At 47.3% G+C, this 24,956-nt stretch overlaps 1 protein-coding gene across 4 annotated transcripts in view; it reads right to left on the bottom strand.

Annotated features, from left to right (window-relative positions):
- Positions 1-24,956, bottom strand: part of KIDINS220 (kinase D interacting substrate 220) — a 157,951-nt gene that overhangs the window by 78,923 nt on the left and 54,072 nt on the right. For all 4 annotated transcript variants that reach the window (XM_088479499.1, XM_088479502.1, XM_088479501.1 and 1 more), the window contains exons 16-20: positions 24,805-24,956; positions 19,507-19,796; positions 19,223-19,363; positions 7,459-7,702; positions 5,314-5,402 (exon numbers count right to left, since the gene is read on the bottom strand). In XM_088479499.1, the coding sequence (XP_088335625.1) occupies positions 5,314-5,402; positions 7,459-7,702; positions 19,223-19,363; positions 19,507-19,796; positions 24,805-24,956 (916 nt within the window). The remainder of the gene's footprint in view (positions 1-5,313; positions 5,403-7,458; positions 7,703-19,222; positions 19,364-19,506; positions 19,797-24,804) is intronic.

Raw genomic sequence — 24,956 nt, 5'->3', positions numbered from 1 at the left:
TGACGGCTGAGGAAGTCCACTTCCCAATGGAGAACTCCCGGAATGAACACTGCAGAGATGGCCGAGAAGAGCCCCACGGATTATGTCAGAATGCCCAACGGCCAGTGTCACCTAGAGGTAAGCCACTGTTGTGACACTGTCGGACTGAACAGTTTCAGGTTCACCATGAAGCCTGTGTTAGGCCAGAGTGAGGGCCCAAGACAGCTTAAAGTTCCAACAAGTTAATTGGCAGGGCGGAAGCGACAGACATACAACAGCCCCAAGAGGAGTGCGGACCAGTCACAGCACCTCAGAGACTGGCGTCCGTAGTAAGGATTACCCTAGATGAGATGGCTATAACTACCCAGATAGAGACAAACATCTCCGGAGAGAACATCTCTAAACAGTGATCCGATGGAGAAAACCATTCCATCTGGAGAGGATCAGTGTTTGCAAAGGACTGGCATGGAACTGAGCATATAACACCCATCTGAAGGTAGACACCCTGGATTCCAGAACCCACATGACAGAGTGTATAGACACTTGTCAACTGTGGAGACATCTGCGCGCTGGTAGTTAAAGAGTGGAGATCTTGTCTGATGTTAGAAAAGATTCTCCGATTCTGAGAATCCAGCAGGGCTCCCAGATGAATTATATCCTGTGAGGAATTCAGGGAGGACTTTTTCCCAGTTGATTAACCCTTCGTGCTAGTGAAGGGAAGCAATGGATAACTGGAAATACCTTCAAAGAATCCTGGTGGTCCTGTAAAGAACAGGAGTTCGCCCGGATACAGGAGCAGTCAGATACCCTGAACAGGTGGACTGTCATAAAAGCCACAAATCTGGTAAACCCCGGTGGGGCTGTCGACAGTACAAAGGGCAGAACCTGAAAACTGGAAGAGTTGCTATGGCACAACATACCTGAGCTATGGCTGATGAGAGGGCTCTATAGGTACGTGTCCTGAATAACCAGCGATACCATAAAGTCTCCAGCATCCATAGCTTGGATGATGGAGCGTAGGGGGTTCCCGCCTGAACCTAGGCCCCTTTAGGAATTGGGTCAGGGATTTCAGATAGAGGATAGGCCAATGAGGACCATTCGGCCTCTGTACCAGAAAGAAAGGTAGAATAACCAGTCCCTCGCTAATATAACGGGGCTGGCATAATTATCCCTGTTTATCGCAAGGACTGTACAGCTTTCTGGACTTGTAAGGCCTTGTTCGGGTCTGAAGAAAGGCCTGTGTAGCAAATTATGTGGGGAGGCCGTCTGAGCAATGAGAAGGCGCCCCCGTGAGAGACTTCACCTCTTACTCAAGCGTCCGTGGTGGCTTGACACCAGCACTGGGCGAACTGAGAAAGTCGAAATCTCACTCTGGGAGGTTCGTTTTCAGTTTCAGAAGCAGGGCGTCTGGATGACCAGGTCTGCTCGATACCGGGTATGGCGGCCCTCGTGGAGACCAACAGCCTCGGAAAAGACTGGCCTTTAGGCTGTCCCTGAGGACAAAAAGACTCAACAGATGTAGTCCGAGGCCTCGTAGTGGGAGTAGCTGAAGGCGGAATTTTGCCGATTGAAACTGCCAACATTGCTACAATCTTGTCAAGGTCAGGACCAAACAAGATCTCCCCAAAATAGTCCATTTTAAGGCCTACCATGGAGACTACCTCTGCCGTCCATGAGCGCAGCCATAGGGTATGGTGGCGGATACAGTCGCAGCCGAATCCCCAGAAGCTCTTTTTTTTTTTTTTTAAGGGAAAAAGCTCTACAAATGCAGCGGCCCAGAACTCAATTAGCCACCCCTGCGATAGCCATGGTTGGATGGGCAACAGCCCCTGAAAACATCGATTTCAGGCAAAGTCACCACCTACGGTTCCGTAAAATCCATCCGGGCAAGGATGGGAGGCGTAGTAGCGCTCTTAATCAGACAAATAACATGAGGATCCCCCCCAGGAGGTGATTCCTATTATTTTCAATGACCCTCAGGGAAACATGAGGCCCCACGCACTTGTGATACATCTTATCTGGCAATTGCCCGACCTCCGCCATGTGATCCACCCGCTGGTCAGAGAGGGGGAAAAACAGCTGAAGACATTTTAATTGCGTAAACTGAGGGTGTTTTGATTTTAGGTGCAGGTTCAACATCCTCTATAAGTAGGATGGACATGACCACCAGCACCAAGGCAGGGATAAAAAAAAATTACTTGATTTAGGCACCCCCACGTATGAAGGAGTCCGACACCTCATCAAGTGCACCCTTGGCTGACGATCTATGTTAGACACATTATATTTATATATATATATATATATATATATATATATATATATATATATATATATATATACACACACATACACACACACATATATACATACACACACACCATAAACATGACATAAAATATACTGCAAAATGTCGCTACATTCAACTGCCCAGATTCAGTGTCTGGGAAGGCTATAGCGCTGTGTACACTGACCTGTTGGTGAGGTACACAGGGGGACTGGACCAACATCTCCAGAGATCTGCTGCTGCACCACAGAAGAAAATGGCCGCCTGGAGACCTCAGAAGAAGCGTGGCCCACAGAAGAAGCAGCTCAGCGACGCCAGAGTACAGACGCTGAAAGGCGCGCTGAGCTGAGGGGAGGAGCCGCTACAATAGGGGAGGCTTCCTCCTCTGGCCGGCTATTAACCCCCGGGACCCCGGCTCCCAGCGACGATCGTTAAGTCCCTGGTGGTCTAGTGAACACGCAGGGCATGCCTCCATGGAGGGGGAGCCCCGCCGCCACTGCCAGCGCTTCCGGTCTGTCCCCAGAGATCGGAGGCATCGGACTGCATATTAAATGCGCGGATCACGCAAACTGTGACCTGTGACCTTACCTGCTCCCCGTCGATCTGGCAGCAGTCCTGGGCGCCCGCAGAGTCCGGCTAGTACAGGCTCTGGTGTCCCGCTGAGATCCCCAGATCTGTACTGGCGTCTCATTGCCGGCAGGGTGACGGAACGGCAGCTTGGACGTCCTATGGACAGTCCGACGCTGCCCCTCTGAAGAGTCAAAGTAAAATAAATAAAAAAAACCTTTAACTCATAAAATAAAAGTTAGCTTAGGAGCTGCTAATCAGCCCCCCCTGCGATAACGGTGACCCGACTCTGGCCGGGCATCAATTTAAACTGAGGTGCCTTTGGCTTGGGGGCGGGGTTATAGGGAGAGTGGATCCAGTGCATCCTGGGAGCTGAAAGCTTTAACTGCGTGGTGCCCGGATTTGGTTCCCAACCTATACCCAAAAGGTCAATAGGTTGGGAATACCCCTGTGGACCCTGAAGTAGAAACACACAATACTTAGTATAGATGTAATCCATAACACTATACTCTCTACAGAGCGCCGTTCTCTAGAATGCGAACTTATCCTAGTTTTACGCTGGAGTTATAAAGCGGGAACATTGTGTTTCTTATTTACAGATAATTGTACTTCGGGGATGAGTAGGAGATTGCAAATTAAAGATTAAATAAATAGAGCCCTATCTTCAGCCTTGGTGCTTTTTCACCATCACATAAGGCAGGGGTGGGGAACCTTTTTTCTGCGAAGGGCCATTTTGATATATAGAACATCATTTGCAGGGCCGGTGCAGGCCACGCCCCCTCCGTGTGATGCCACACGGGGACGGGTCCCATAATTGCCAGTGATTACAACAATGCCCAGAGTATCCTGAGGATGCTCCAGGGAGCTGTGATGGCAGCAGTGTGACCGTCTGAAGCGTCCTAAGGACTCTCCAGGCGGCACTGCTGCATAGATTCTGGCTGCAGGGGGCCATTCTAGGCACCCTGCTAGCCAGATGAGGCTAGCTGAAAAAAGCTCATAGGGCCAGACCAAATGATTCAGCGGGCCTGAGGTTCCCTTACCCTGGCATAAGGGGATGCAAAAGGTGCAGTTCGAAGTCTACCCCTGTGACCTAGGCCCATGTAACTCAGATTACATTTTCAAACACTACAACAACTAGAACCGATCTCACCTGCAACTCTATGCCCAACCCTGTCGGCACTGGTGAATGGGTAAGGATTGCAATAATAGCAGGTAAGCGAAGAGTGGTTAATGTACATTGTGTGTTTAGCTGCGTCACATCAACCAGAACGTCTTTTACTGGCATACACAGAACATTTGTTAGGTTTGCCCATATGATGCATTTAAAAATATATATATCTTAACAAAATGATACAGAAAGGCTTCCAATATGTTCTGTGACCGTGTCTGCTTCAAACGGCGGTAAAAGCGCTCATTTCCCAGATAAGACTTCTGTGTGAGTGTATGTGATAACAATTCCGGCTGTATCTCTCCCCTTCCATACTGCAGACTGAGGTACTTTACATAATAGACGTAGGAAAGCCTGATAAAGAGAAGGGGGGAATGGAGGAAAAGGCACCAAGGAGAACCACTCATTGCAGCCAGCTAGGGCCTGCGGTACCACTGCACAAACCACACAGCCTCCTAAGGTGCCAGGGTTTAGTAATCAGTCTCCTTATCCGGGTGGCCAGTGAGAGATACCGGCTGACTTTAATTACCCTAACTATGACAGAATTACAGAATAAACCAGTGTGAATGGGTCATAATAGTAGTGTTTGATTTTTGCTTATAACAAAGTGAATAAATAGAGGGTTTAAGTGACTTTCCCACCTATGACATCACACATCCCATTTCCAATAAATGTTTAAGTTTTTCCTCTTTAAATACACAGAACTAATCCCCCTCCCCCCCATCCCCTTCTAGGGCAACTATCTGCATGCAGCCAGACATTATATCGTTTTATTTACCATGTTTCCTTGATCTGGCGGTTTTCTTTTTATTAACGCCACAGAAACCCAATACAGCCTGGGTAACCCCATTGAAAGAGATTACTGTTCTTTTTCTAAACCTTGTGTGTCTAGAGAACTCCGCTTATGAAACTACAGCAAAACTGCAGTATTAAAATTAGTGATGCCGACCTATTCCTAAGTAACCAGACTATCTCGCTACCGTGGTCGCTGGACCAGGCTCGTAGTAATGAGAGCTGCAGGGTTTCTTCCCATATTTGGAAAGCAAGTCAAGACTTCGGTGCTGTATAAGAAAACCACATACGCTGGAATATTAATGAAACATACTGAGAGGAGTGTGCTCTTACTTATCCATCATCCTGGTTGAGCTGGATGTTATTATTGCTATTAAAAAAATATAAAGCTTCACCAATATCAGGTTGATCCAACATAGAATCCAGATCCGACCGATGAAGACGCGGCAAACTGCATGCAAAGTCAGACACAGTCTAAGTGCCTATAAAGTCATGTCTAATTGCGTTATCCATTTCCTCTTACCCGTCTGTTCAAGGCTGTTTTGCTGCCAAGTTTTGCGGCTTCCGCGAGACTGTGCTGTGACACCCGTCGATCGAGCTCTTCGTTGCCCCCTAGTGGGGAAAGGAAACACACATGGAACCCTCAAATAAACATATATACATTTTTTCCAAGATTAATGGTGCCTACACACTGGGCGATGAAAGTGGACAACTGAACGATAATGATATCGTTATCATTCAGTCGTCCACTTTATCGTCCATTTTTAACATCAAAAAGATGAACGATAACGAGGACGCGCGTTCCCGCGGGTCGTTCGTCATTATCGTTCATCAAGTAAACATGCAGGCCAACCTGACAATGTCGTCAGGTTGCTGCATGTTTGGGACTGGGGGGGAGAAAGCCCGGCGCTGAACGATATCGTTAATGATATCGTTCAGCAGGTGTGCTCAATGTCATGAACGACATGGAGCACACCCTGTCGGGGACACACTAGACGATATCGCTCAGGGCGCATATCGTCTAGTGTATACACTCCTAGAAGGGATGAATTTTCTCTTTTCAAAAATATGGGTTTGTTACATAAAAGCTGGTAATTCTTACATATAAACCAAGAAATGCTAAATACTATTCTATGCTTAAATATTATGTTACTTCTATAGTGCCAGCATATTTCTGTTACTTCTATATCGCCAGTTTATTACATTGCGCTTAACAATTGTTTTTTTTTAACAAAAAAGACTGGGTAATAACAGACAGAGGTAAGAGGGCCCTGCTTGCAATCTATAGAACAACATCATTTAATTTCCATTTGTAAAGAGATACAGGTATGGATTATCCAGAATCCTTGTGACTTGGGCTTTTGCAGATTGGTGGTTTGAGCACCATGCCTAGAATCTACTATAATAAACATGCATTATCCACATGCTTCCGACATTACAGATCCATTTAAATAATTTAGCAGCGCTCCTCATAGTAACTATAGGGATGACAAACTTGGTGATTTAGTCTATGTACGAAATTTTCGCCAAACAGCAGCAATGACTATAAATTTTTACCATTCTGGTTCTCATTGCTTTCTGATCACCAAGTTCCCTTATAAGGGAATCCTGCGTCCGTAGGTCAGGCAATGGACAGATGTGACTGGCTGATTTGCAAAGTAATAACCAGCACTTCAATAATAGGAGCAAACTTTTGAAAATGATTGGTGGGTGCTCACATTAGCCCCGCCCCATATGCCATGCATAGACATGGTTAGAGGCAACACAAAGAAGCGCGCATCACCCATAGCGGAATGTAGTTATGCTGGCTCTCAGGATGCCGGAGCTTAGAACGTCAGCACCAGTCAGAATACCGGTGCCTTGACGGCAAGTAGTGGGGATTGGAGGAGGCTAGGCACTAGGAGGAGGGTAGGCACTAGGAGGAGGGTAGGCACGGAGGTTATGTTTAGGGGTCAGTGTAGAATACTCACCGACATGTGTCGGTATTCTAACCCTGTCGGGATGCTGGCATCTCATACCAAACATCCCATAGCATACACAGACCAGGCTCCTATGGCTTCAATAAATATCAGAATTGGTTTCCCCATGTATATGAAGGTGTAGCTCCGGGGTCTCCAGAATAATAGCTAACAGTAGATGATACTTGGTGGTGTTTTGTAGCAGCGATTAGGCCATTTGCTTCAAAACCGTCCTGATATACTGCTCAAGTGATGCTTTAACGAAACAGAAATCAGCTATCACCATAGATCCATTTGGGGAACAATTATTAGCCACAAATAAGGTTCCCTATTCCAGTTACCGTTATCACTGAATGTCTACAAAAGATATTTCTATGTTGCATGCCCAAGAGCTCCAAGGCACTAACTTGATTTAATACAGAACTTTATATAGTGCACACATTCTCTACTACTTTACAAAGAATATCTCAGCGCCTCGCAGTCCTGCCCCAGAGATTACAATCTATATTCAATACCACATGCGTACACACACAACGGGTCATTTTTTGTCAGATGCCAATTAACCTACCAGTGTGTTTTTGGAGCGTGGCAGAAAACCCATGCAAATACAGGTAGAACATACCAACTCCACACTGATATGGCCCGATGATACAAAGTACAGAAGTTGTGTTCATCTTCATAACGAAGACTCATGTAGAAAAACCACTCACCTGCATTATCCAGGCCGGGCACGTCTCCGTTGGTAGTGGATGCCACCCACAGCTTTTTGGCATTGCTAAGGCCACGGCTGTTGAGGAAGACGGGCAGGTGCACAATATTACGCATATAATCATGTCCATTGATGTTAGAATCTCTCAGCACGCTATTAAGATTTTGGTTTATGGCCTTGATAATAATGTGTGGATCACTGGCAAAGATGGCTATGAATGGACCCTTGGAAAACAGAATCCGCACCTTTGAAGAAACAGATGAAAACAAATAAATCGCAGTTTGATGCTTATTTTCGTGGATAATTCTTTTCATTGCAATGGTCTCAGAGTTATTGTTTGCGACAAAGTAGTAAGTAGAATAACTGCCACCTAAAGGTGGATGTGCCATATTTATGCTGAAAGACCTCTACGATACACAATGCAAGTCCTAAATGGTCCTCCAATGCTTAATCTCCAGCAGCTATCCCTACACTGCACTCATTTGACGTGAGGAAGCCGTACGATAGCCAGTGTTAACGTCTCTGCTGACGGCATTTCATGCTCTCCCCCAAGCAGAGAGAACATTGGGGGATTAGTGCAGAAGGATCTATGTAGAACATCCTTTGCACAAATAGGACAGGTGCTCTTTAATGCAGTAAATACAGCCATGGCCAAATATTTTGAGAATGACACACGTATTGGTTTTCACAAAGTTTGCTGCCTCAGTGTTTTTAGACCTTTTTGTCAGATGTTACTAGGGTATACTGAAGTAAAATTACAAGCAATTCATATGTGTCAAAGGCTTTCATTGACAATTACATTAAGTTTATGCAAAGAATATTTGCAGTGTTGACCCTTCATTTTCAAGACCTCTGCAGTTCGCCCTGGCATGCTGTCAATCAATTTCTGGGCCACATACTGACTGATGGCCGCCCATTCTTGCCTAATCAATGCTTGGAGTTTGTCAGAATTTGTGGGTTTTTGTTTGTCCATCCACCTCTTGAGGATTGACCACAAGTTCTCAATGGGATTAAGGTCTGGGAAGTTTCCTGGCCATGGACCAAAAACTTTGATGTTTTGTTCCCCGAGCCACTTAGTTATCACTTTTGCCTTATGGCAAGGTGCTCCATCATGCTGGAAAAGGCATTGTTCATCACCAAACTGTTGTTGGATGGTTGGGAGAAGTTGCTCTTTGAGGAGGTTTTGGTACCATTCTTTATTCATGGCTGTGTTCTTAGGCAAAATTGTGAGTGAGCCCACTCCCTTGGCTGAGAAGCAACCCCACATATGAATGGTCTCAGGATGCTTTACTGTTGGCATGACACAGGGACTGATGGTAGTGCTCACGTTTCCTTCTCCGGACAAGCGTTTTTCCAGATGCCCCAAATAATCTGAAAGGGGATTCATCAGAGAAAATAACTTTACTCCAGTTCTCAGCAGTCCAAGCCCTGTACCTTTTGCAGAATATCAGTCTGTGCCTGATGTTTTACTGGAGAGAAGTGGCTTCTTTGCTGCCCTTCTTGACACAAGGCCATCCTCTAAAAGTCTTCGCCTCTCTGTGCATGAAGATGCACCCACAGCTGCCTGCTGCCATACCTGAGCAAGCTCTGCACTGGTGGTGCCCCGATCCCGCAGCTAAATCAACTTTAGGAGATGGTCCTGGCGCTTGCTGAGCGCACTGAAGCCTTCTTCACAACTATTGAACCTCTCCTTGAAGTTCTTGATGTTCCGATAAATGGTTGATGCAGGTGAAATCTTACTAGCAGCAATATCCTGGTCTGTGAAGCCTTTTTTGTGCAAAGCAACATTGATGACTGCACGTGTTTCCTTGCAGGTAACCTTGGTTAACAGAGGAAGAACAATGATTTCAAGATTCCAGTCTGTTATTCTAACTCAATCAGCATGGCAGAGTGACCTCCAGCCTTGTCCTCGTCAACACCCTCACCTGTGTTAAAGAGGGAATCACTGACATGATGTCAGCTGGTCCTTTTGTGGCAGGGCTGAAATGCAGTGTAAGTGTTTTTGGGATGGCAAAGAGGGACTTTGCAATTGCAATTCATCTGATCACTCTTCAGGATATTCTGGAGTATGTGCAAATTGGCATCAAAAACTGAAGCTGCAGACTTTGTTAAAACCAATACTTGTGTCATTCTCAAAACTTTTGCCCATGGCTGTACATTTCATGTGTTAAATAATTATAGTAATAATGGGAAAATTTTATTTCATAGACTCATTGTTAGCTGTGACACAAAGATGAACGGCAGAACCTGTGGTATTCGTTCATTAACAAGCCACTTTAGTAATCGAGGCAATTTGCATAAATCATGTCAAACAAAAAGAGTTATCAGGAACAAATTGCCAGTTCATTTCCGCTAAATACCCCAGCAGGTGGAGCAACAAAATGACCTAATCTCGGAAGGTCTGTATATGCAGTAACATTATTAGAGAGGGGGGCCCCGGGGCATGCATAGAAAGAGTGGGCATGAAAAAAGAGAAGGGGGGCAGGGAAAGAGAGAGGGGGAAAGAGGCACACATACACTTGGATAATGCCAATTTAATAATTCATAGGACGCACTTTCCCAAGCTAGTTGTAAAACCAGCAATCATTAAACAAAATAATAGTCATGTAGATCATTTGTAATGCTTCCAAAGCTCACGACAGTGTCCCCCAGATCGGATCATAAGGAACTACAACAAGACTGCAGTAAACATGTATCCCAGAACAGATTTAAGGTTATAAAACTGGTACAATGGTCAGCACATATTACAACTTCTGCCAGCCTGGCCATGGCTTCTACAGCACAAAACAGAGAATGGATATTACAACTGGGATTTCCCTTCTTCTAACTGGTTATGTAGCTAACAAGGCAACCACAATATGGGTGATGGGACTATTATTTAAGGAAAACTCATGAGATAAGATATAAACCCCATCTACAGACAGTGGGAGACTTTTGGGTTGAACCAATTATCAATACTCAAAGATCATCATCAATAAGGACGTGTCTCCATGACAACAGTGGCCCAATACACTGGGTCCCTGCCATAATGCATGTAGCTAATATAGAACAGAACTTTATGGTTTATGTTGCATCACATACCAAATATTTATATCATAAATAGCCAAACAAAATAGGGAATTTTTGTCCTTACCTGTATAATCCTTTTCACAGACTCCATTGGGCACACACAGATCATGCTGTGGTATAGGAGCTAAGGAAGAGTCTAGGCAAACTGTTAAATTCTTTTACCCAGCAGCAGAGGCTCCCTCTCCTCTATACTCCACATGCAACACTACAGGACCAGTTAAGTGAACAAGCCCAAGGAATTGAGGAAGAATAAGGAAAAAAAGGAAGACCAGCGCACACACACCAGAGGCGAGAAGAGGAACCAGTAACTATACAGGAAAATCCATAAAGCCAGGTGCATCAGGGAGGGTGCCCTTTGTCCCCCATGGAGTCAGAGAAAAGGATTTTACATGCAATGGGGAAAAAAATAAAATAAAAAAAACACCCTCTCTTTTCCCTCCATGGCAAACACAGGAATCATGCTGGGAAGTCCCTAAGAGGTCCTCTTAAGGGAAGGAAAGAAGGCTCTTTTGACCCATCCACTGCTTCTGAAAGGTCTGATGACAAGTCACCACCCCCAGGGACTGGTTTCGGCGGTGACCCCAGTCCTGAATTCGGGCCCCTATCCAAGAGAGAGTGGTGAAGCTTCACCACAGTAAGGAGTGACGTACCTCCTTTGATAGAATTATCATCCGAGACCTGAGGTGTAGATGAGACTTATTTTATCTGGAAAGAAAATCTCCAACTGAAGAGAGCGTGACTGAAACTGAGCATACTCCACCTCAAAAGTGAAGACTTGAGTGTCCAGGACCAGCATTCAAGCATGAATAGCCACCACGATCCACACCCCAGGGGAGCCAAAATTTTGGCCTGCAAGGTCAGGAGCTCGTCCAACTGGAGAAATACCCTCTAATAATGCTGGGCATACACAGCCAGATAAAATGTGTCAGACCGACAAATATTTTATCTGGCCGCCTGCCAGCCGCAGATGTCGCCGGCATACACTGTGAGATTTCTCTCACGGTGTATTCGGCAGACATCCGCACTCCGCCCCCAGGGGAGGAGACAAGGAACACAGGAAATGTCTGTCTGTCGGCAGCGGCTGGGCATACACTGCCCGATGCGGCCGACAGTTTACCGGGAAATATCGCATCGGACGGGCATGCTGGACAATCCGGCATGCCCGACCGAGCAATATTTAATCCTCGGTCGCCCCTCCCCACACGCTACAATTATCGGGGCGATCCGCCGATATCAATATTAGTACATGCTTGTAATTGGTATTGCCTGTTTTGAAGATGTTGTTCAGTGAAGCGTCATTTATGGCCTAGCGTTTATTTAACACAGGGTTATTCAACTCCTTTGATTAGATGGTCATGTGGCTTCAGCTGTAGCCTCTGGTACTCAGACCTACTATATCCTTGTATTCAGTTAAGAGGGCAGTTGTCTTAGTTTGGAAATATATGAAGTAAGGAAATTACAGTGTTAAAAAAAAAAAAAAAAAAAAAAAAAGAAGAGTTATGGTAAAACTCTTTCATCGAAGTCCATAGGGTCCACAGGGAAACAATGGGGTGTAGGTGGGACCTTGGGGGACCGGACACCAACAGCAAAGTTTTTCAATCCCAGGATGCTCTGGTCTTTCCCCCTATACCCCGCCAACAGCCTGAAGGTAACTCAGTTTTGTTAACAAGCCCAAGGAAGGAGCAGGAGAGGAGAGAAAAAAAACTGGTACACTGAAGAATCACACTCTCACACAGAGAAGGAAATAAGTGACCAAGAGAAGAAACCCATAGAAGCTAGGAGCGTCAGGACAGGTGCCCTGTGGACCCTATGGACTTCGAAGAAAGAGCTAACCACGGTAAGATTTACCATAACTCTATTTGTCTTCTTCAGGGTCCATAGGTCTCCACAGAGGGGCAATAGGGATGTCCCAAAGCAGTATTTCAACAGTGGGAATGCTCCTGAGCTGACAGAAGAACCCTACGCCCGAAGGAAGCATCCTGAGAGGCAAATGTATCAAAGGCATAAAACCCAAGAAAGTGGTTTACAGATGACCAGGTGGCCGCCTTGCATAGATGTTCAGCTGAGGCGACACGCCAGACTGCCCACGGAGGACCCACCGAGCGAGTAGGAAAAGCAGATACAGAAGCTGACACAAAAGGCCTGTGAGACAGTCATGTGAATCGGGGATGCAGTCTGGATACCGGCGGGCGCTATCCCGCTTGCCGATATCCCGTCACTGCAAGCCCGACATGGGACTAAAGATAGGCGTCGAAATCCCGACGCCTATTATTAGCCCCATTATGAAATCCGCACACACCGAACAATTGTAATCCGCGTGATTTAGGCTCTAGCCGCAGGGGGTGATGGTTAGGTTTAGGGAACCCTGGCGGAACTTAAGGTTAGGCACTACCCCCTCCCCCTGCAGAAAGGTTAGGGTGGGGAAAGGGGGTTTAGGCTCCACTTGCAAGTTAGGGTTAGGCACCCCCAGGTTAGGTTTAGGGTGCGGGGGGGTGTGTTAGGGTTAGGCACTACTAAGGGAGGGTTAGTGCCCTTGCCAGCCCCAGTCAGGATTTTCCTCCTTCAGTCTTCTGGTGTCCAGTATATGATCCGGCGGCTATTCAGCCACCTGCATTACATACAGATTCCCGCAAACCCATCTGGTCAGAGTCTGTTTGTTAGCTGGCCATCCCTTCTTGTGTAATCCATATAAGACGAAGAGGGAGTCCGATTTCCTGATGGAAGTAGTATGGCCCACATAGATCTTTAGAGCACGGACCACGTCCAAAAGAGGCCTCCCCAGCCGAGAGGTCTGGTGATTGAAAGGCCTGAACCACCATTTCCTCATTCAGGTGGAAACGAAAAACCACCTTGGGAAGAAAGCCCGGGCACGTTCTAAGAACATCCCTGTCCTGATGAAAGATTAAAAAAAAGGGGAGCGACCTGAAAGCGCCCTTAAATCCGATACCCTACGGGCAGATGCTATAGCCAAAAGAAACAGTCTTCACAGTGAGTCACTTGATATCCACTAATTGCAGGAGTCCGAATGGAGATTCCTGAAGTGCGTGGAGCACAATTGAAAAAACCCAAAGAGCCACAGGAGGGACAAAGGAAGATTGTATACGTACTGTAGAACACCATGCAGGAAGGTGTGAACATCCGGTAGAGGAGGAATTCTGCGCTCGAAACAGATGGACAGAGCAGCGACATGTACTTTAAGAGATGCTAGGCGGAGGCCTATATCCAATCCAGCCTGAAGAAAAGGCAAGTATTCTAGAAAGCTTAAAATTTTGAGGGTCACAGTTCCTAGGAGCACACCATTAGAAATGTATGCCATATTTGTGATAAATTCTGGCTGAGGCCGGTTTATGTGCTCTGAGCATGGTCTGGACCACAAAGCTAGAAAACCTCTTAACCGTTAGGAAGGATGTCTCAAGAGCCAAGCCATTAAAAACAGACAGGCTAGGTCCAGATGTAGACAGAAGTAGAAGAGGATTGTCTATGGAGAGACTTTAAAAGATCGGAGTACTAATGGCGTCTGGGCCAAGCCGGGGCTATAAACAGTACTGTTCCCCCTTCCTGCTTGAACTTTCGAAGAACTCGAGGATTCAGTGATATTGGAGGGAAGAGATACACCAAATGGAAAATCCACTTCACAGATAATGCATCCATGAAGGCCGTGTTCGGGTCCTTTGTCCTGGCTCCATACATTGGAAGTATGCGGTTGTGTCTTGGGGCCATGGGATCCACATCTGGAAAACCCCATTTGTCCACCAGGAGCTGAAAGACTTCTGGATGTAGAGACCATTCTCCTGCATGCACGTCATGACTGTTGAGGAAATCCGCTTCCCAATTGAGAATTCCTGGCATGAATACTGCAGAAATGACGTTCGGTCCATGTGAGAATATGGAACACTTCTGCCTGACTTAGAGTGCCTTCTTGGTGATTGAAGGAGTCCACTGCCATGGCGTTGTCGGACTGTACTTGTACTGGCCTGCACTGAAGAATATCCTGAGTGATAGCTCTGTAAATGGCTCGAAGTTCCAGGACGTTGATTGGTAAACCTGCCTCGACTGGAGTCCAGCGGACCTGGAAGCAGTACATGCCGGTCACTGCGCCCCACGAAGGCTTGCATCCGTGGTTAGGAGTACCAGTCCGGGATCCAAAAGGGGCGACCCATGTCTAAACGGGATGTCTGTAGCCAGCAGGTTAGGGACAGGCAAACCTCCAGGGATAGGCCTATCATCTTGGATCTGAGCAGATGGGGGACCCCGTTACATCAGTAGAGAGTCCGGTGTTGTAGGGGCCTGGAGTGAAACTGAGCAAACTCCACTATGTCAAAGGTGTACACGATGGATCCTAGGGTCTGCATTGCAGAGTGAATTGACACTCGGCGATTGTGTAGTAGTCTGCGCACCCGGTGCTGTAATACAGAGATTTTGTCTGCTGTTAAGAAGATTCTCTGAACCAGGGTCTAGAAGGGCTCCCAGATCCACCATTCTTTGAGAAGGTATCAAGGAAGTCTTTTTCCAGTTGATCAGCCAACCGTGTGTTTGTAGAAAGGCAATGGTTACCTGTAGATGGCGGTGAAGAATTTCTGAGGAGCTGGTCAACAGCAAGAGATCGTTTAAGTATGGGAGAAGTCTGATCCCTTGACGACGAAGGTAGGCCGCCATAACTGTTGCTGTAGTATAGCAAAGCAGAAATATTGTTGATGAGAAGGCTCTATAGGTACATATAGGTAAGCGTTCTGAAGGGATGCAATCGGGAAACCGGCTGACATGATCCGACAGCCGGCCTCCCGACTGTTTTATCCCGGCGTGGGTTAATTTTCCCGACGCTGGGAGACAGGCGCCCGGCATCCCGATCGAAGGAGGGTTAGGTTTAGCGCACCCGGGGGGGAGTTAGGGTTAGGCACCCCCCCGGGAGGGTTAGAGTTAGGCATCCCCGGGGGGACTTCGGTTTAGGCAGCGGGGAAGGGGGGGGGGTTAGGGTTAGACACTTGGGGGGGAGGTTAGGGTTAGGCACCCCTAAGGAGGGTTAGGTTAGCGATTACTTACCTTAGGACGATCGGGATTTCCAGTGCTGTCGGGCTGCCGCTGCCAGCGGTGTTTCATACCGATTCCATTCTGAATGTCTAGGGTCACCAAAAAGTCCTCAGGCTCCATAACCAGGGCAGCAGAGAGATTCCATACGAAACCTCGGCACCCTGATAAACTTATTCAGAGACTTGACGTTGAGGATAGGCCGATGAGACCTGTAGGGTTTCTGAACTAAGAAAAGGGTAGAACAACAGCCCTTCCCTTGCTGTGGTGAGGAGTGACCCAGAATTATTACTCCTGAGAGCAGTAAAGACTGAATAGGGGGGGGGACGACTACTTTTCTTACCCAGGCATCTCATGTGGTCAGACGCCAAAACTGGGCAAATTGAAGAAGTTGGTCTCCCACCCTGAGAGCCCCCAGGGAGAGGCCTCCCCAGTCAGGCTGAAGGCTTGTCCTCAGGTTTGGTAGGTGGATGTCTAGTAGCCCAGGTTTGTTTGGTCCTAGGCTTAGAGGCTTTAGTGGATGCAGACTACCGTGGAAAGGACTGACCTTTAGCTTGTCCTTGAGGACGAAAAAACCGAATGGATGACATTCGAGGCTTTCGGAGTAGATGCAGAAGGCAAGAATGCCATCTTGGAAGCTGCCAAGGCAGTCATAATCCTATCCAACTCCAATGCCTTTTTAGAGTGTGAATCTGCCTTCCATCAGCAAAGCCAAATAATACGGCGGGCTACCACGGAAGTAGCAGATGCCTTGGAAGCTAGGAGACTAGTATCCAAAGCTGCTTCACCTAAATAGGAGGCTGCATCTCTAATATGAGATATGTAGGACAGCTGTTCCCTCGAAGCATCAGAGGGAAATGTATCCTCTAGGGCAGTGATTCCCAACCTCGGTCCTCAAGGCACACTAACAGTCCTGGTTTTAGTGATATCCATGCTTAAGCACAGATGGTTAAATCAAAATAACTGAAGTACTAATTAAGTCACCTGTGCTCAATTATGGCTATCCTTAAAACCTGGACTGTTAGTGTGCCTTGAGGACCGTGGTTGGGAACCCCTGCTCTAGGGCCTCTGCCCAACTATAAATGGCTTTTGCCACCCAGGCCATAGCCCTGGCAGGACGAGTAATAGCTCCTGTAAGAGTATACAGATTCCAGGCAAGCTTCAATTCTCCTATCCGACATCTCCTTTAAAGGAGGTTGCAGTATGGAAAGGTAAGGTAGTGTTTTTAACTAGGCGTGTAACGTGGGAATCCACTGCAGAGAGAACTTCCCATTTAGTGCAATCAGAAGCTGGAAAGGAGTAAAAGGAAACCAAGTGTTTAGGCAGCTGAAACATTTTACTTGGCTTATTCCATGCCTCACTTATATGATCAGATAGAGTGAGAGAGGTCTGCATCTTCTGCCTCTCCAGATGATAAATCAGAATCCAATGGCTGGGTGGACTGGGAAGATAACACAGCATGCTTAGTAGGTGTACTAGGTAAGGGTCTCTCCTTTTGCAACATTTGTTGAAAGGCTGTAGAGGTATCCGCCAGACTCCGCACTGAGGTAGAAAGTACATCTACCCATGGGGGAGGCAAAGGATTTGCAGGGAGTACCTGTTGTGGACATACCATAGGGGGAGCTACCACAGGGACCGTTAGCTGGCCGGCAATTTTTGCCAGCACCTGTGAAAAGGTAGCCCAGGGTGGGTCCTGAGGAGAGGACACCGAAGCTGATGGGCCCAGGGCAGTATAACAAGATGCACAAAGACCATCCTGAATGAGGTCCTCTGAAGCTAAGCCCACTGAGCAGGACTTACAAGACATCAGAGAAGGAGCAGCAGGCTGCTTGCTATTCTTGCCTCTGCCAGAAATAGCTGTAAGAAAAAAATTAACACAATCTGGCACAGTGTAGTGGGCAACAGCAATGTATAGTTTGTGATAGCCTTCAAAAATATTGGGAGATGTGAGGTACAATGAACCCCCTTATACCTTAGTATGCCAGGGTTATAGTGGAATAAAAGGAAAGATATAAGCTGACAGATATGGAAAAAAAGAAAGACAGCAGCGCTAGCAAAAGTCACATACAATGCAGAATATGCAATATAACTGCTGTGGTCACTAAAATCAACTACACAGACCGCAGTGGCTGGTAGGATATAGAGCTGTATAACCTGGCCCTTGGGAGAGGTATACAGGGTGACTGGACTCAGCGTTCCAGGAGATCTGAATGCAGAAAATGGCCTCCGGGAGTCTCAGAGGGGGCGGAGGGTGAGGGAGGAGCAGATCAGGGAGCAGCAAGACTGCAGTGGAATGATGATCTGAACTGGGGGAGAAGCTGCAGAGAGAGCGCCTTCTCCCCTGTGCCGACATTAACCACAGGGTCCCTTGGCCTTAGATTGTGCCCTGCGTCAGTGCTTGTATTGCCCTGGTGGTCTAGCAGAGTCTCAGATGAATTGGGGTCCACATCAGCGCCTCTGGTCTGTCTCCCAAGACCGGAGACAAGACTCTGCATTTGTCCCCTTGATGTCCCTTACATGTCCCCTTGAGTTCCTGCTGCAGTCTGGGGTCCGGGAAGCCTTGCTAGCTAGGTCCCCCTCAGAGACCCGCCGGGAGTACCTAGCCCAGGGCTGGTATCATGGCGCCGCGGAAGGGCCCAAAAAGGACTATCTCGCGCTGCTGCTCTTGAAGTGAAATAAAAGTTAAATCATAAAACTAAGCTTGGGCTGCTTAATAGCAGCCCCACTGTTAAAATGGTGATCCAGCTCCTCTCGGACACCAACGAAAAGGAGTTGCTCTCAAGCTGTGGACGGGGTATAGAGGGAAGAACCGGCGCATCCTGGGATTGTAAAAGCTTTGCTGTTGGTGTCCGGTCCTCCAGGTCCCACCTACGCCCCACTGTCTCCCTGTGGAGCTCTATGGACCCTGAAGAAGAAGAAAGAGGAGATTTTCAAAGACTGGAATCTCCTGTATGATGGAATGCGCCAAGGGTTGTGGGAGGAGCCAATAGGCCAGGCTAACCTTCCCCGTCTGACTTGACAGCCAGTAACATGGACAACATTTCAATATGATGCCCCATTATCAGCAGTGCCCTGTTGATCTAGTGTGGGTGCAGAGAGGACCTAACCCCCACTGCCAGTACCGCCGGTGGCTTCCCTCACCTGCGGTAACAGCTGTTCAGTACATGGCTTTGTACAAGCAGAGAGCCACCTTACCCGTTACCAGTGCATCTGCCTGCGGCTCCCTCTCAATTTGCTGGAGTCGGGCTGGGATCACTGACCCAGTCACCAGTGCTCTGACTGCCGGGGGAGGGTACCGGTGGTGCGGCAGTGAGGGTGTCCCAGAGATACGGACTTGCTGCCCGCTCAGAAAACAAAAATACCCAAAAACAAATAAAATGAGGCTGCACAACAACATCCCCTGAAAACAGTGTCCACTCCTTGGGCACCAAAAGAAAACTGGCCCTCTAGTGTTGGAGGCGGGGCATATGGGAGAGGAAGCCTGTGCTACTGGGTTGAACAGTTTGGTGCCCAGACTACTTCTCAGCACCTATACACCAGTGTGATCCCCATGAAGAAAAGAGAAAATGGACTTTAATTATCTGTTGAACATGCTGGATAATGGAAGGAAAAAGACAATGCGCAGTACACATCAATAATGAATACACGTCAGGCCAGCAGCGGATACATACTGTGTCCAACATATGGAGAACTTTATCCTGCTCACAGGCATCCAGACCATCAATGATCACAACCAGTCTTGTTTGATTCTGTGTGAAGCCATCTATGGTCTTTGCCATTTTAGCCATCAGCTCCACTTCCCACTTCAGCACCTGGAACAGAAGGAGGTCACGCAGCTTACAAATTTCCGAACGTAGCAGTTCTATGCAACTAGAGGTCCTAGTCTCTGGCTAGCATAGCATTGTTGGTGCTGTAATGTCGTCACAGCTAGCTAGAGTGAGCGCACCCGCCTTACCTTCATGAACCCCTCGATCTTCAACCTGTGCAGTCTGGAGGCCGCACTGTGCAGACGCTTCCTCTGGGAGTTCAATATGGAATCCATGACCTGCCACCACGTGAGACAATTTAGAACTAACACCAGGCCAACCACGCAGGCCACAGCTATCAAGATAGAGTTCACAGTCATGTTCTTTGCGTCCACTTTAAAGACAGCCAGTAAGATGACACCAGTGAAGATGCACGTCATGATGAAGATGAAGATGACAAATGACGGGAGGCAACACGTCTTCTTCCATTTCTTTTTCCCTAAGAATAAGATGATAAAGACAGACAGTCATTGAAGTTTTATTCACTGAAATATATATTTTAAATAATTAACTTCTGCAACCTAGAGAACAAGTATATTAGGAGTAGCACTTAAGATGGAGAACGTACAGTTCAATATTATAGAGAAAAAAAAACAACCGTAGCAGGGAAATTAGGTTTTATATTAAGTTACATTTTGTCTTTCCTTTGGGAACTCGATGAATAAGACAACATAACAGGCCTTTTGTACTTACCAGTAAAATCCAATTATGTGAATCCATAGAGGATACTGGTGTTACACTGGGGTGTAGTCAATGAAAAGTGGAGCCTGGCACTTTAAATCTGAAGGTTTGAACAGGCTCCTCCCTCCTCTATATCCCACCTAACTCAGTTAAGGTTAACCAAGCCCATGTAGAGTCGGAGAGGTGAGAGAAAGAACAGGGAAATAGCCTGGGGTGTAGGTGGTACTTGGAGCACCGGACACAAACAGCAAAGCTTTTTCTGTCCCAGGATGCTCCGATCCTTCCCCCCCTATATCCTGCCCACAGGCAACTCAGTTTTGTCAACAAGCCCAAGGTAGGAGCAGGATAGGAGAGAAGGAAGACTGGTACACTGAAGAATCACAATCTCACACAGAGAAGGAAACAAGTGACCAAGAGAAGAAACCCATTGAAGCCAGGTGCGTCAGAGCGAGTACCCTATGGACTTCGAAGAAAATTAACAAAAAGCTAAGTTTTACCATAACTCTCCTTTTCTTCTTCAGGGTCCATAGGGCTCCACAGGGATACAATGGGGATGTCCCAAAGCAGTTGTTCAAGGACGGGTACGCTCCTGAGCTGAGAGGAGAACCCAAGCAACCTGAGAGGCAAATGTATCAAAGGCATAGAACAGAAGAAAAATGTGAACAGAAGACCACATGGCCGCCTTGCATAGTTGTTCAGCAGGCGCGCCACGGCGGGCTGCCCAAGAGAGACCCACAGAGAGAGTAGAATTAGCAGATACTGTAGCCGCACAGAAATGCCACCCTGCGTGTAAGCCTGTGAGATAGTCATGGGAAGCCATCTGGCCAGAGTCTGTTTGTTAGCTGGCCATCCCTTCTTGTGAATCCATATAAGACAAAGAGGGAATCAGTTTTCTTGATATAACCAGTACGGTCTACGTAGATCTTCAGAGCACGAACCACATCCAAGGAGGCCTCACCTGCCAAGAGGTCTGGTGATTGGAAGGCCAGAACTACAATTTCCTCATTAAGGTGGAAACGAGAGACCACCTTGGGAAAGCCAGGGAGCATTCGAAGAACAGTCCTGTCCAGATGAGAAGTCAGAAAGGGGGAGCAACAGGAGAGCGCCCCTAAATCTGATACCCTACGGGCAGACGCTATAGCCAGAAGAAAAAAAAAAAAAAAAAAAGTATTTGCAGTGAGCCATTTGATGTCTACTGAGTCCAGGGGTTCAAATGGAGGTTCCTGAAGTACGTGGAGAACCACTGACATATTCCACGGAGCCACATAAGGGACAAAGGAATGTTGTATACGGAGAACACACTGCAGGAAGGTGTGAACATCCGGCAGTGGAGCAATTGTGCGCTGAAACCAGATGGACAGAGCAGAGACGTGCACTTTCAGAGAGGCCAGGCGGAGTCAGAGATCCAATCCAGCTTGTAGAAAGGCAAGGATTCTAGAAACCCTAAAAACCTGAGGGTCATAGATTCTGGTAGCACACCACTGGAAATATGTATGCCACACCCGGTGATAAATCAAAACCGTGCAGAGGCCGGCTTACGCACTCTGAGCATGGTCTGGACCACAAAGCTAGAAAACTCTTTAGACCTTAGGTGGGATGTCTCAATAGACAAACCGTCAAAGACAGACGGGACAAGTCCGGATGTAGACAGGGGCCATGAGACAACAGGTCCAGTGGTTGAGAAAGTTGGAGAGGAGCATCTATGGAGAGACTTTGAAGATCGGAGTACAAATGGCGTCTGGGCCAAGCTGGAGCTACCAACAGTACCGTGCCCCCTTCTTGCTTGAACTTCCGAAAAACCCGAGGAAGAAGGGAGACTGAAGGGAAGAGGTATGCCAAATGGAAGGTCCACTTCACTGACAATGCCTCCACGAAGGCTGCTTCGGGGTCCCTTGTCCTGGACCCGTACACTGGAAGCTTGTGGTTGTGTCGTGAGGCCATGAGGTCCACCAGGAGCTGAAAGACTTCTGGGTGTAGAGACCACTCCCCTGCGTGCATGTCGTGACGGCTGAGGAAATCCACTTCCCAATTGAAAATATAACAGGAGGCCCTGTGCTCACACCCCTTCAAAAATAATGTAGTATCTGAGTAAATTATCATCAAGTTTTACTTAAATCATATGTGATGTAGTGCATCAGAGAAATGCATAACATATAAATTAAAATCCTAGTACACTCAAGGTTATGGCACCAAGTAAGGCAAGGTAACTATATTAAATCTTGAACAGTATATTAAGTAGGAAAGGTATATTGGATACAGTCCACCTCCAGTGTATAAAATGTAGTTCATCTATAGGTTAAAAAGAGGCAGTCTAAGAATGTTATCAAGTTTACTGTCAAGAGTGTAGCGCGGTGTCCCGCTACACACTCACAGTAAAAGTTTAAGTCTTGTCCACAGGAAACGTATGCGTCCTACGGACGAGACTTAGATTCTCTGAGCCTTCTTTGAGAAGGGGTCAGGGAAGACTTTTTCCAGTTGATTAGCAAGCCGTGCGTTTGTAGAAAGGCAATGGTTACCAGTAGATGGCGGTGAAGGACCTCTGGAGAGCTTGCTAAGAGACTGTCCAAGTACGGGAGCAGTCTGATCCCCTGACGACAAAGACGGGAGACCCATGGAGCTGTAGAAAGCCCTAAAGGCAGTGCTTGAAATTGATAATGTTGCTGTAGGACAGGAAACTGGAGATGACGCTGATGAGAGGGCGCTATAGGTACATGTAAGTAAGCGTCCTGAATGTCCAGAGACACCAAAAACAAGTCCCAAGGCTCCATAGCCAGGTCAACAGAGTGTAGGGTTTCCATACGAAACCTGGGCACCCTGATAAACTTGTTCAGAGACTTGAGATTGACGATAGGCAGATAAGACCCATTGGACTTCTGAACATAAAAAAAAAAAAAGGGTTGAGTAATAACCCGTCCCTCGCAGTGACGACAGAACTGAAATTATTACACGAGTGCAGCAAGGACTGCATGGCCGACAGGAGGAGCCAGGCCCTGTGCAAAAGAACCCCCCCCCGGGAGTTTTAGGGTTAGGCACCACCAAGGGAGGGTTAGGGGGGGAGAAGGGTAGGGTTAGTCTACTTAACTTCCACGTCGGGATTCTGCCGCTTCGGGCTTTCACCGGCGGTATTTCACCCGACGGCTGTACAGCCACCGGGATTTCATACCTATTCCCTCTAGGGCATCTACCCGGCTCTCAATGGCTTTTGCCCCCAGGCCATAGCCATGACAGTACGAGTAATAGCTCCTGTAAGAGAATAAACAGATTTGAGGCAAGCTTCAATCCTTCTGTCCGTTGTCTCCTTTAGGGAGTTTGCAGTATGGATAGGTTAGGTAGAGTTCTGTGGGAATCTATCACAGGGGGAACTTCCCATCTGGTGTAATCAGATGCTGCAATAGGATAAAAAGAAACCAAGCATTTAGGCAGCTGAAACTTTTTATTAGGTATACTCCAAGCTTCACTAATTAGGTCAGAATTCTGATCGGCAAAACTATTTTTTGTCGTTTAAATAGTGGTTCTTTTGCCTTTGGAGTGGGCTCTGTATCTTCTATTTGAAGAATTGATTTAATAGCTCTCACTAGTGCAAGCATATTAAATTTTGATGACAGCTCCTCCTCCCCCGAGGGGGGGGGTCAGAGAAGGAGAGGTCTGCGTCTTCTACCTCCCCAGATGATAACTCAGAATCCGAGAGCGGGGTAGACTGGGAAGATAGCACAGCATGCTTAGTAGCTTTACTGGGTAAGGGCCTCTCCTTTTGCAACATGTGTTGAAAAGCTGAAGAGGTAGCCACCAAACTCTGCACTGCGGTAAAAGTCTACCCAGGAAGGGGGCAAAGGAGGTACATGCATTGCAGAGAGAGTACCCGATGTAGCAATCCCATAGGGGGAGCAGCCACAAGGACCGCTAGGTGGTCTGCAATCTTTGAAAACACCTGTGAAAGGAATCCCACGGGGCGGTGGGTGCCGGAGGAGCAGCTCAAAGACAGCAAGACCGCAGTGGTATGGCGCTCTCAGCTGGGTGAGGGGCCGCAGGGAGATCTGACATTAACCACTGGTTTTATGTGCTCCAGTAATGTATGCCCTGGTGGTCTAGTGGAGTCCCGGACAAACCGGTGACCACATCAGCGCCTCCGGGCTGTCTACAAAGATCGTATGTTAAACTGCCAATACGCGGCCTTACCTGTCCCCTTGCGTCTTGGCTGTAGTCTGGGGACCGAGGAGCCACACTAGCCAGGTGCCTTGCCGAGAGCACCTAGTCTGTGGCTGGAGTCGCGGTGTAACGGAGGGGTGATGGTCTGTTACAGTAAAGTAAAATAAAATCATGAAAAATGAAGCTTGGGTGGCTTAAAATCAGCCCCAATGTTTTGATGGTGATCCAGCTCATGCCGGACACCAATGAAACAGAGTTTCCTCCAGGCTGTTGGCGGGGTATAGGGTAGGGGGAAGGACCGGAGAATCCTGCGACAGAAAAAGCTTTGCTGTTGGTGTCCGGTCCTACACCCCATTGTCTCCCTGTAGAGCCCTGTGGACCCTGAAGAAGAAAGCATGATTTTTGGTTTGTTACAAACAAATGCCATTAGTGAGGCATAACGCAACGTATGCCTGCATCACTGCTTCCATTGAATGGATTGTCTGCTTTCTCCTGGATCATATATTAGTGATGTTACTAGTCATAAAACCAGAAGGATGTCTTCTTCCATAAAGTATACAAGACAGGAGAACTCTAATCAGAGGTAAATGCTTGTTTTCCACCTAACCACTCTCAGCTACCTTGTGTCTCTTCTGTTTTGAACACCCTGAAGAGGCGAGTTGCTAAAAAGCCGAACTCTCTCTCACACGCGTCGGACAGAGTGGCAATCATTTCCGCCATGGACGTCTCGCCTCCAACACTAGACAGTCTATTGTAGTCTGTGAAAAGGAAC

This window comes from Taudactylus pleione, unplaced genomic scaffold (genome assembly GCF_031769625.1).
Source record: "Taudactylus pleione unplaced genomic scaffold, aTauple2 ptg000238l, whole genome shotgun sequence".
In the NCBI taxonomy this organism is placed as follows: domain Eukaryota; kingdom Metazoa; phylum Chordata; class Amphibia; order Anura; family Myobatrachidae; genus Taudactylus; species Taudactylus pleione.
This window is presented reverse-complemented; position numbering and strand designations above follow the sequence as displayed.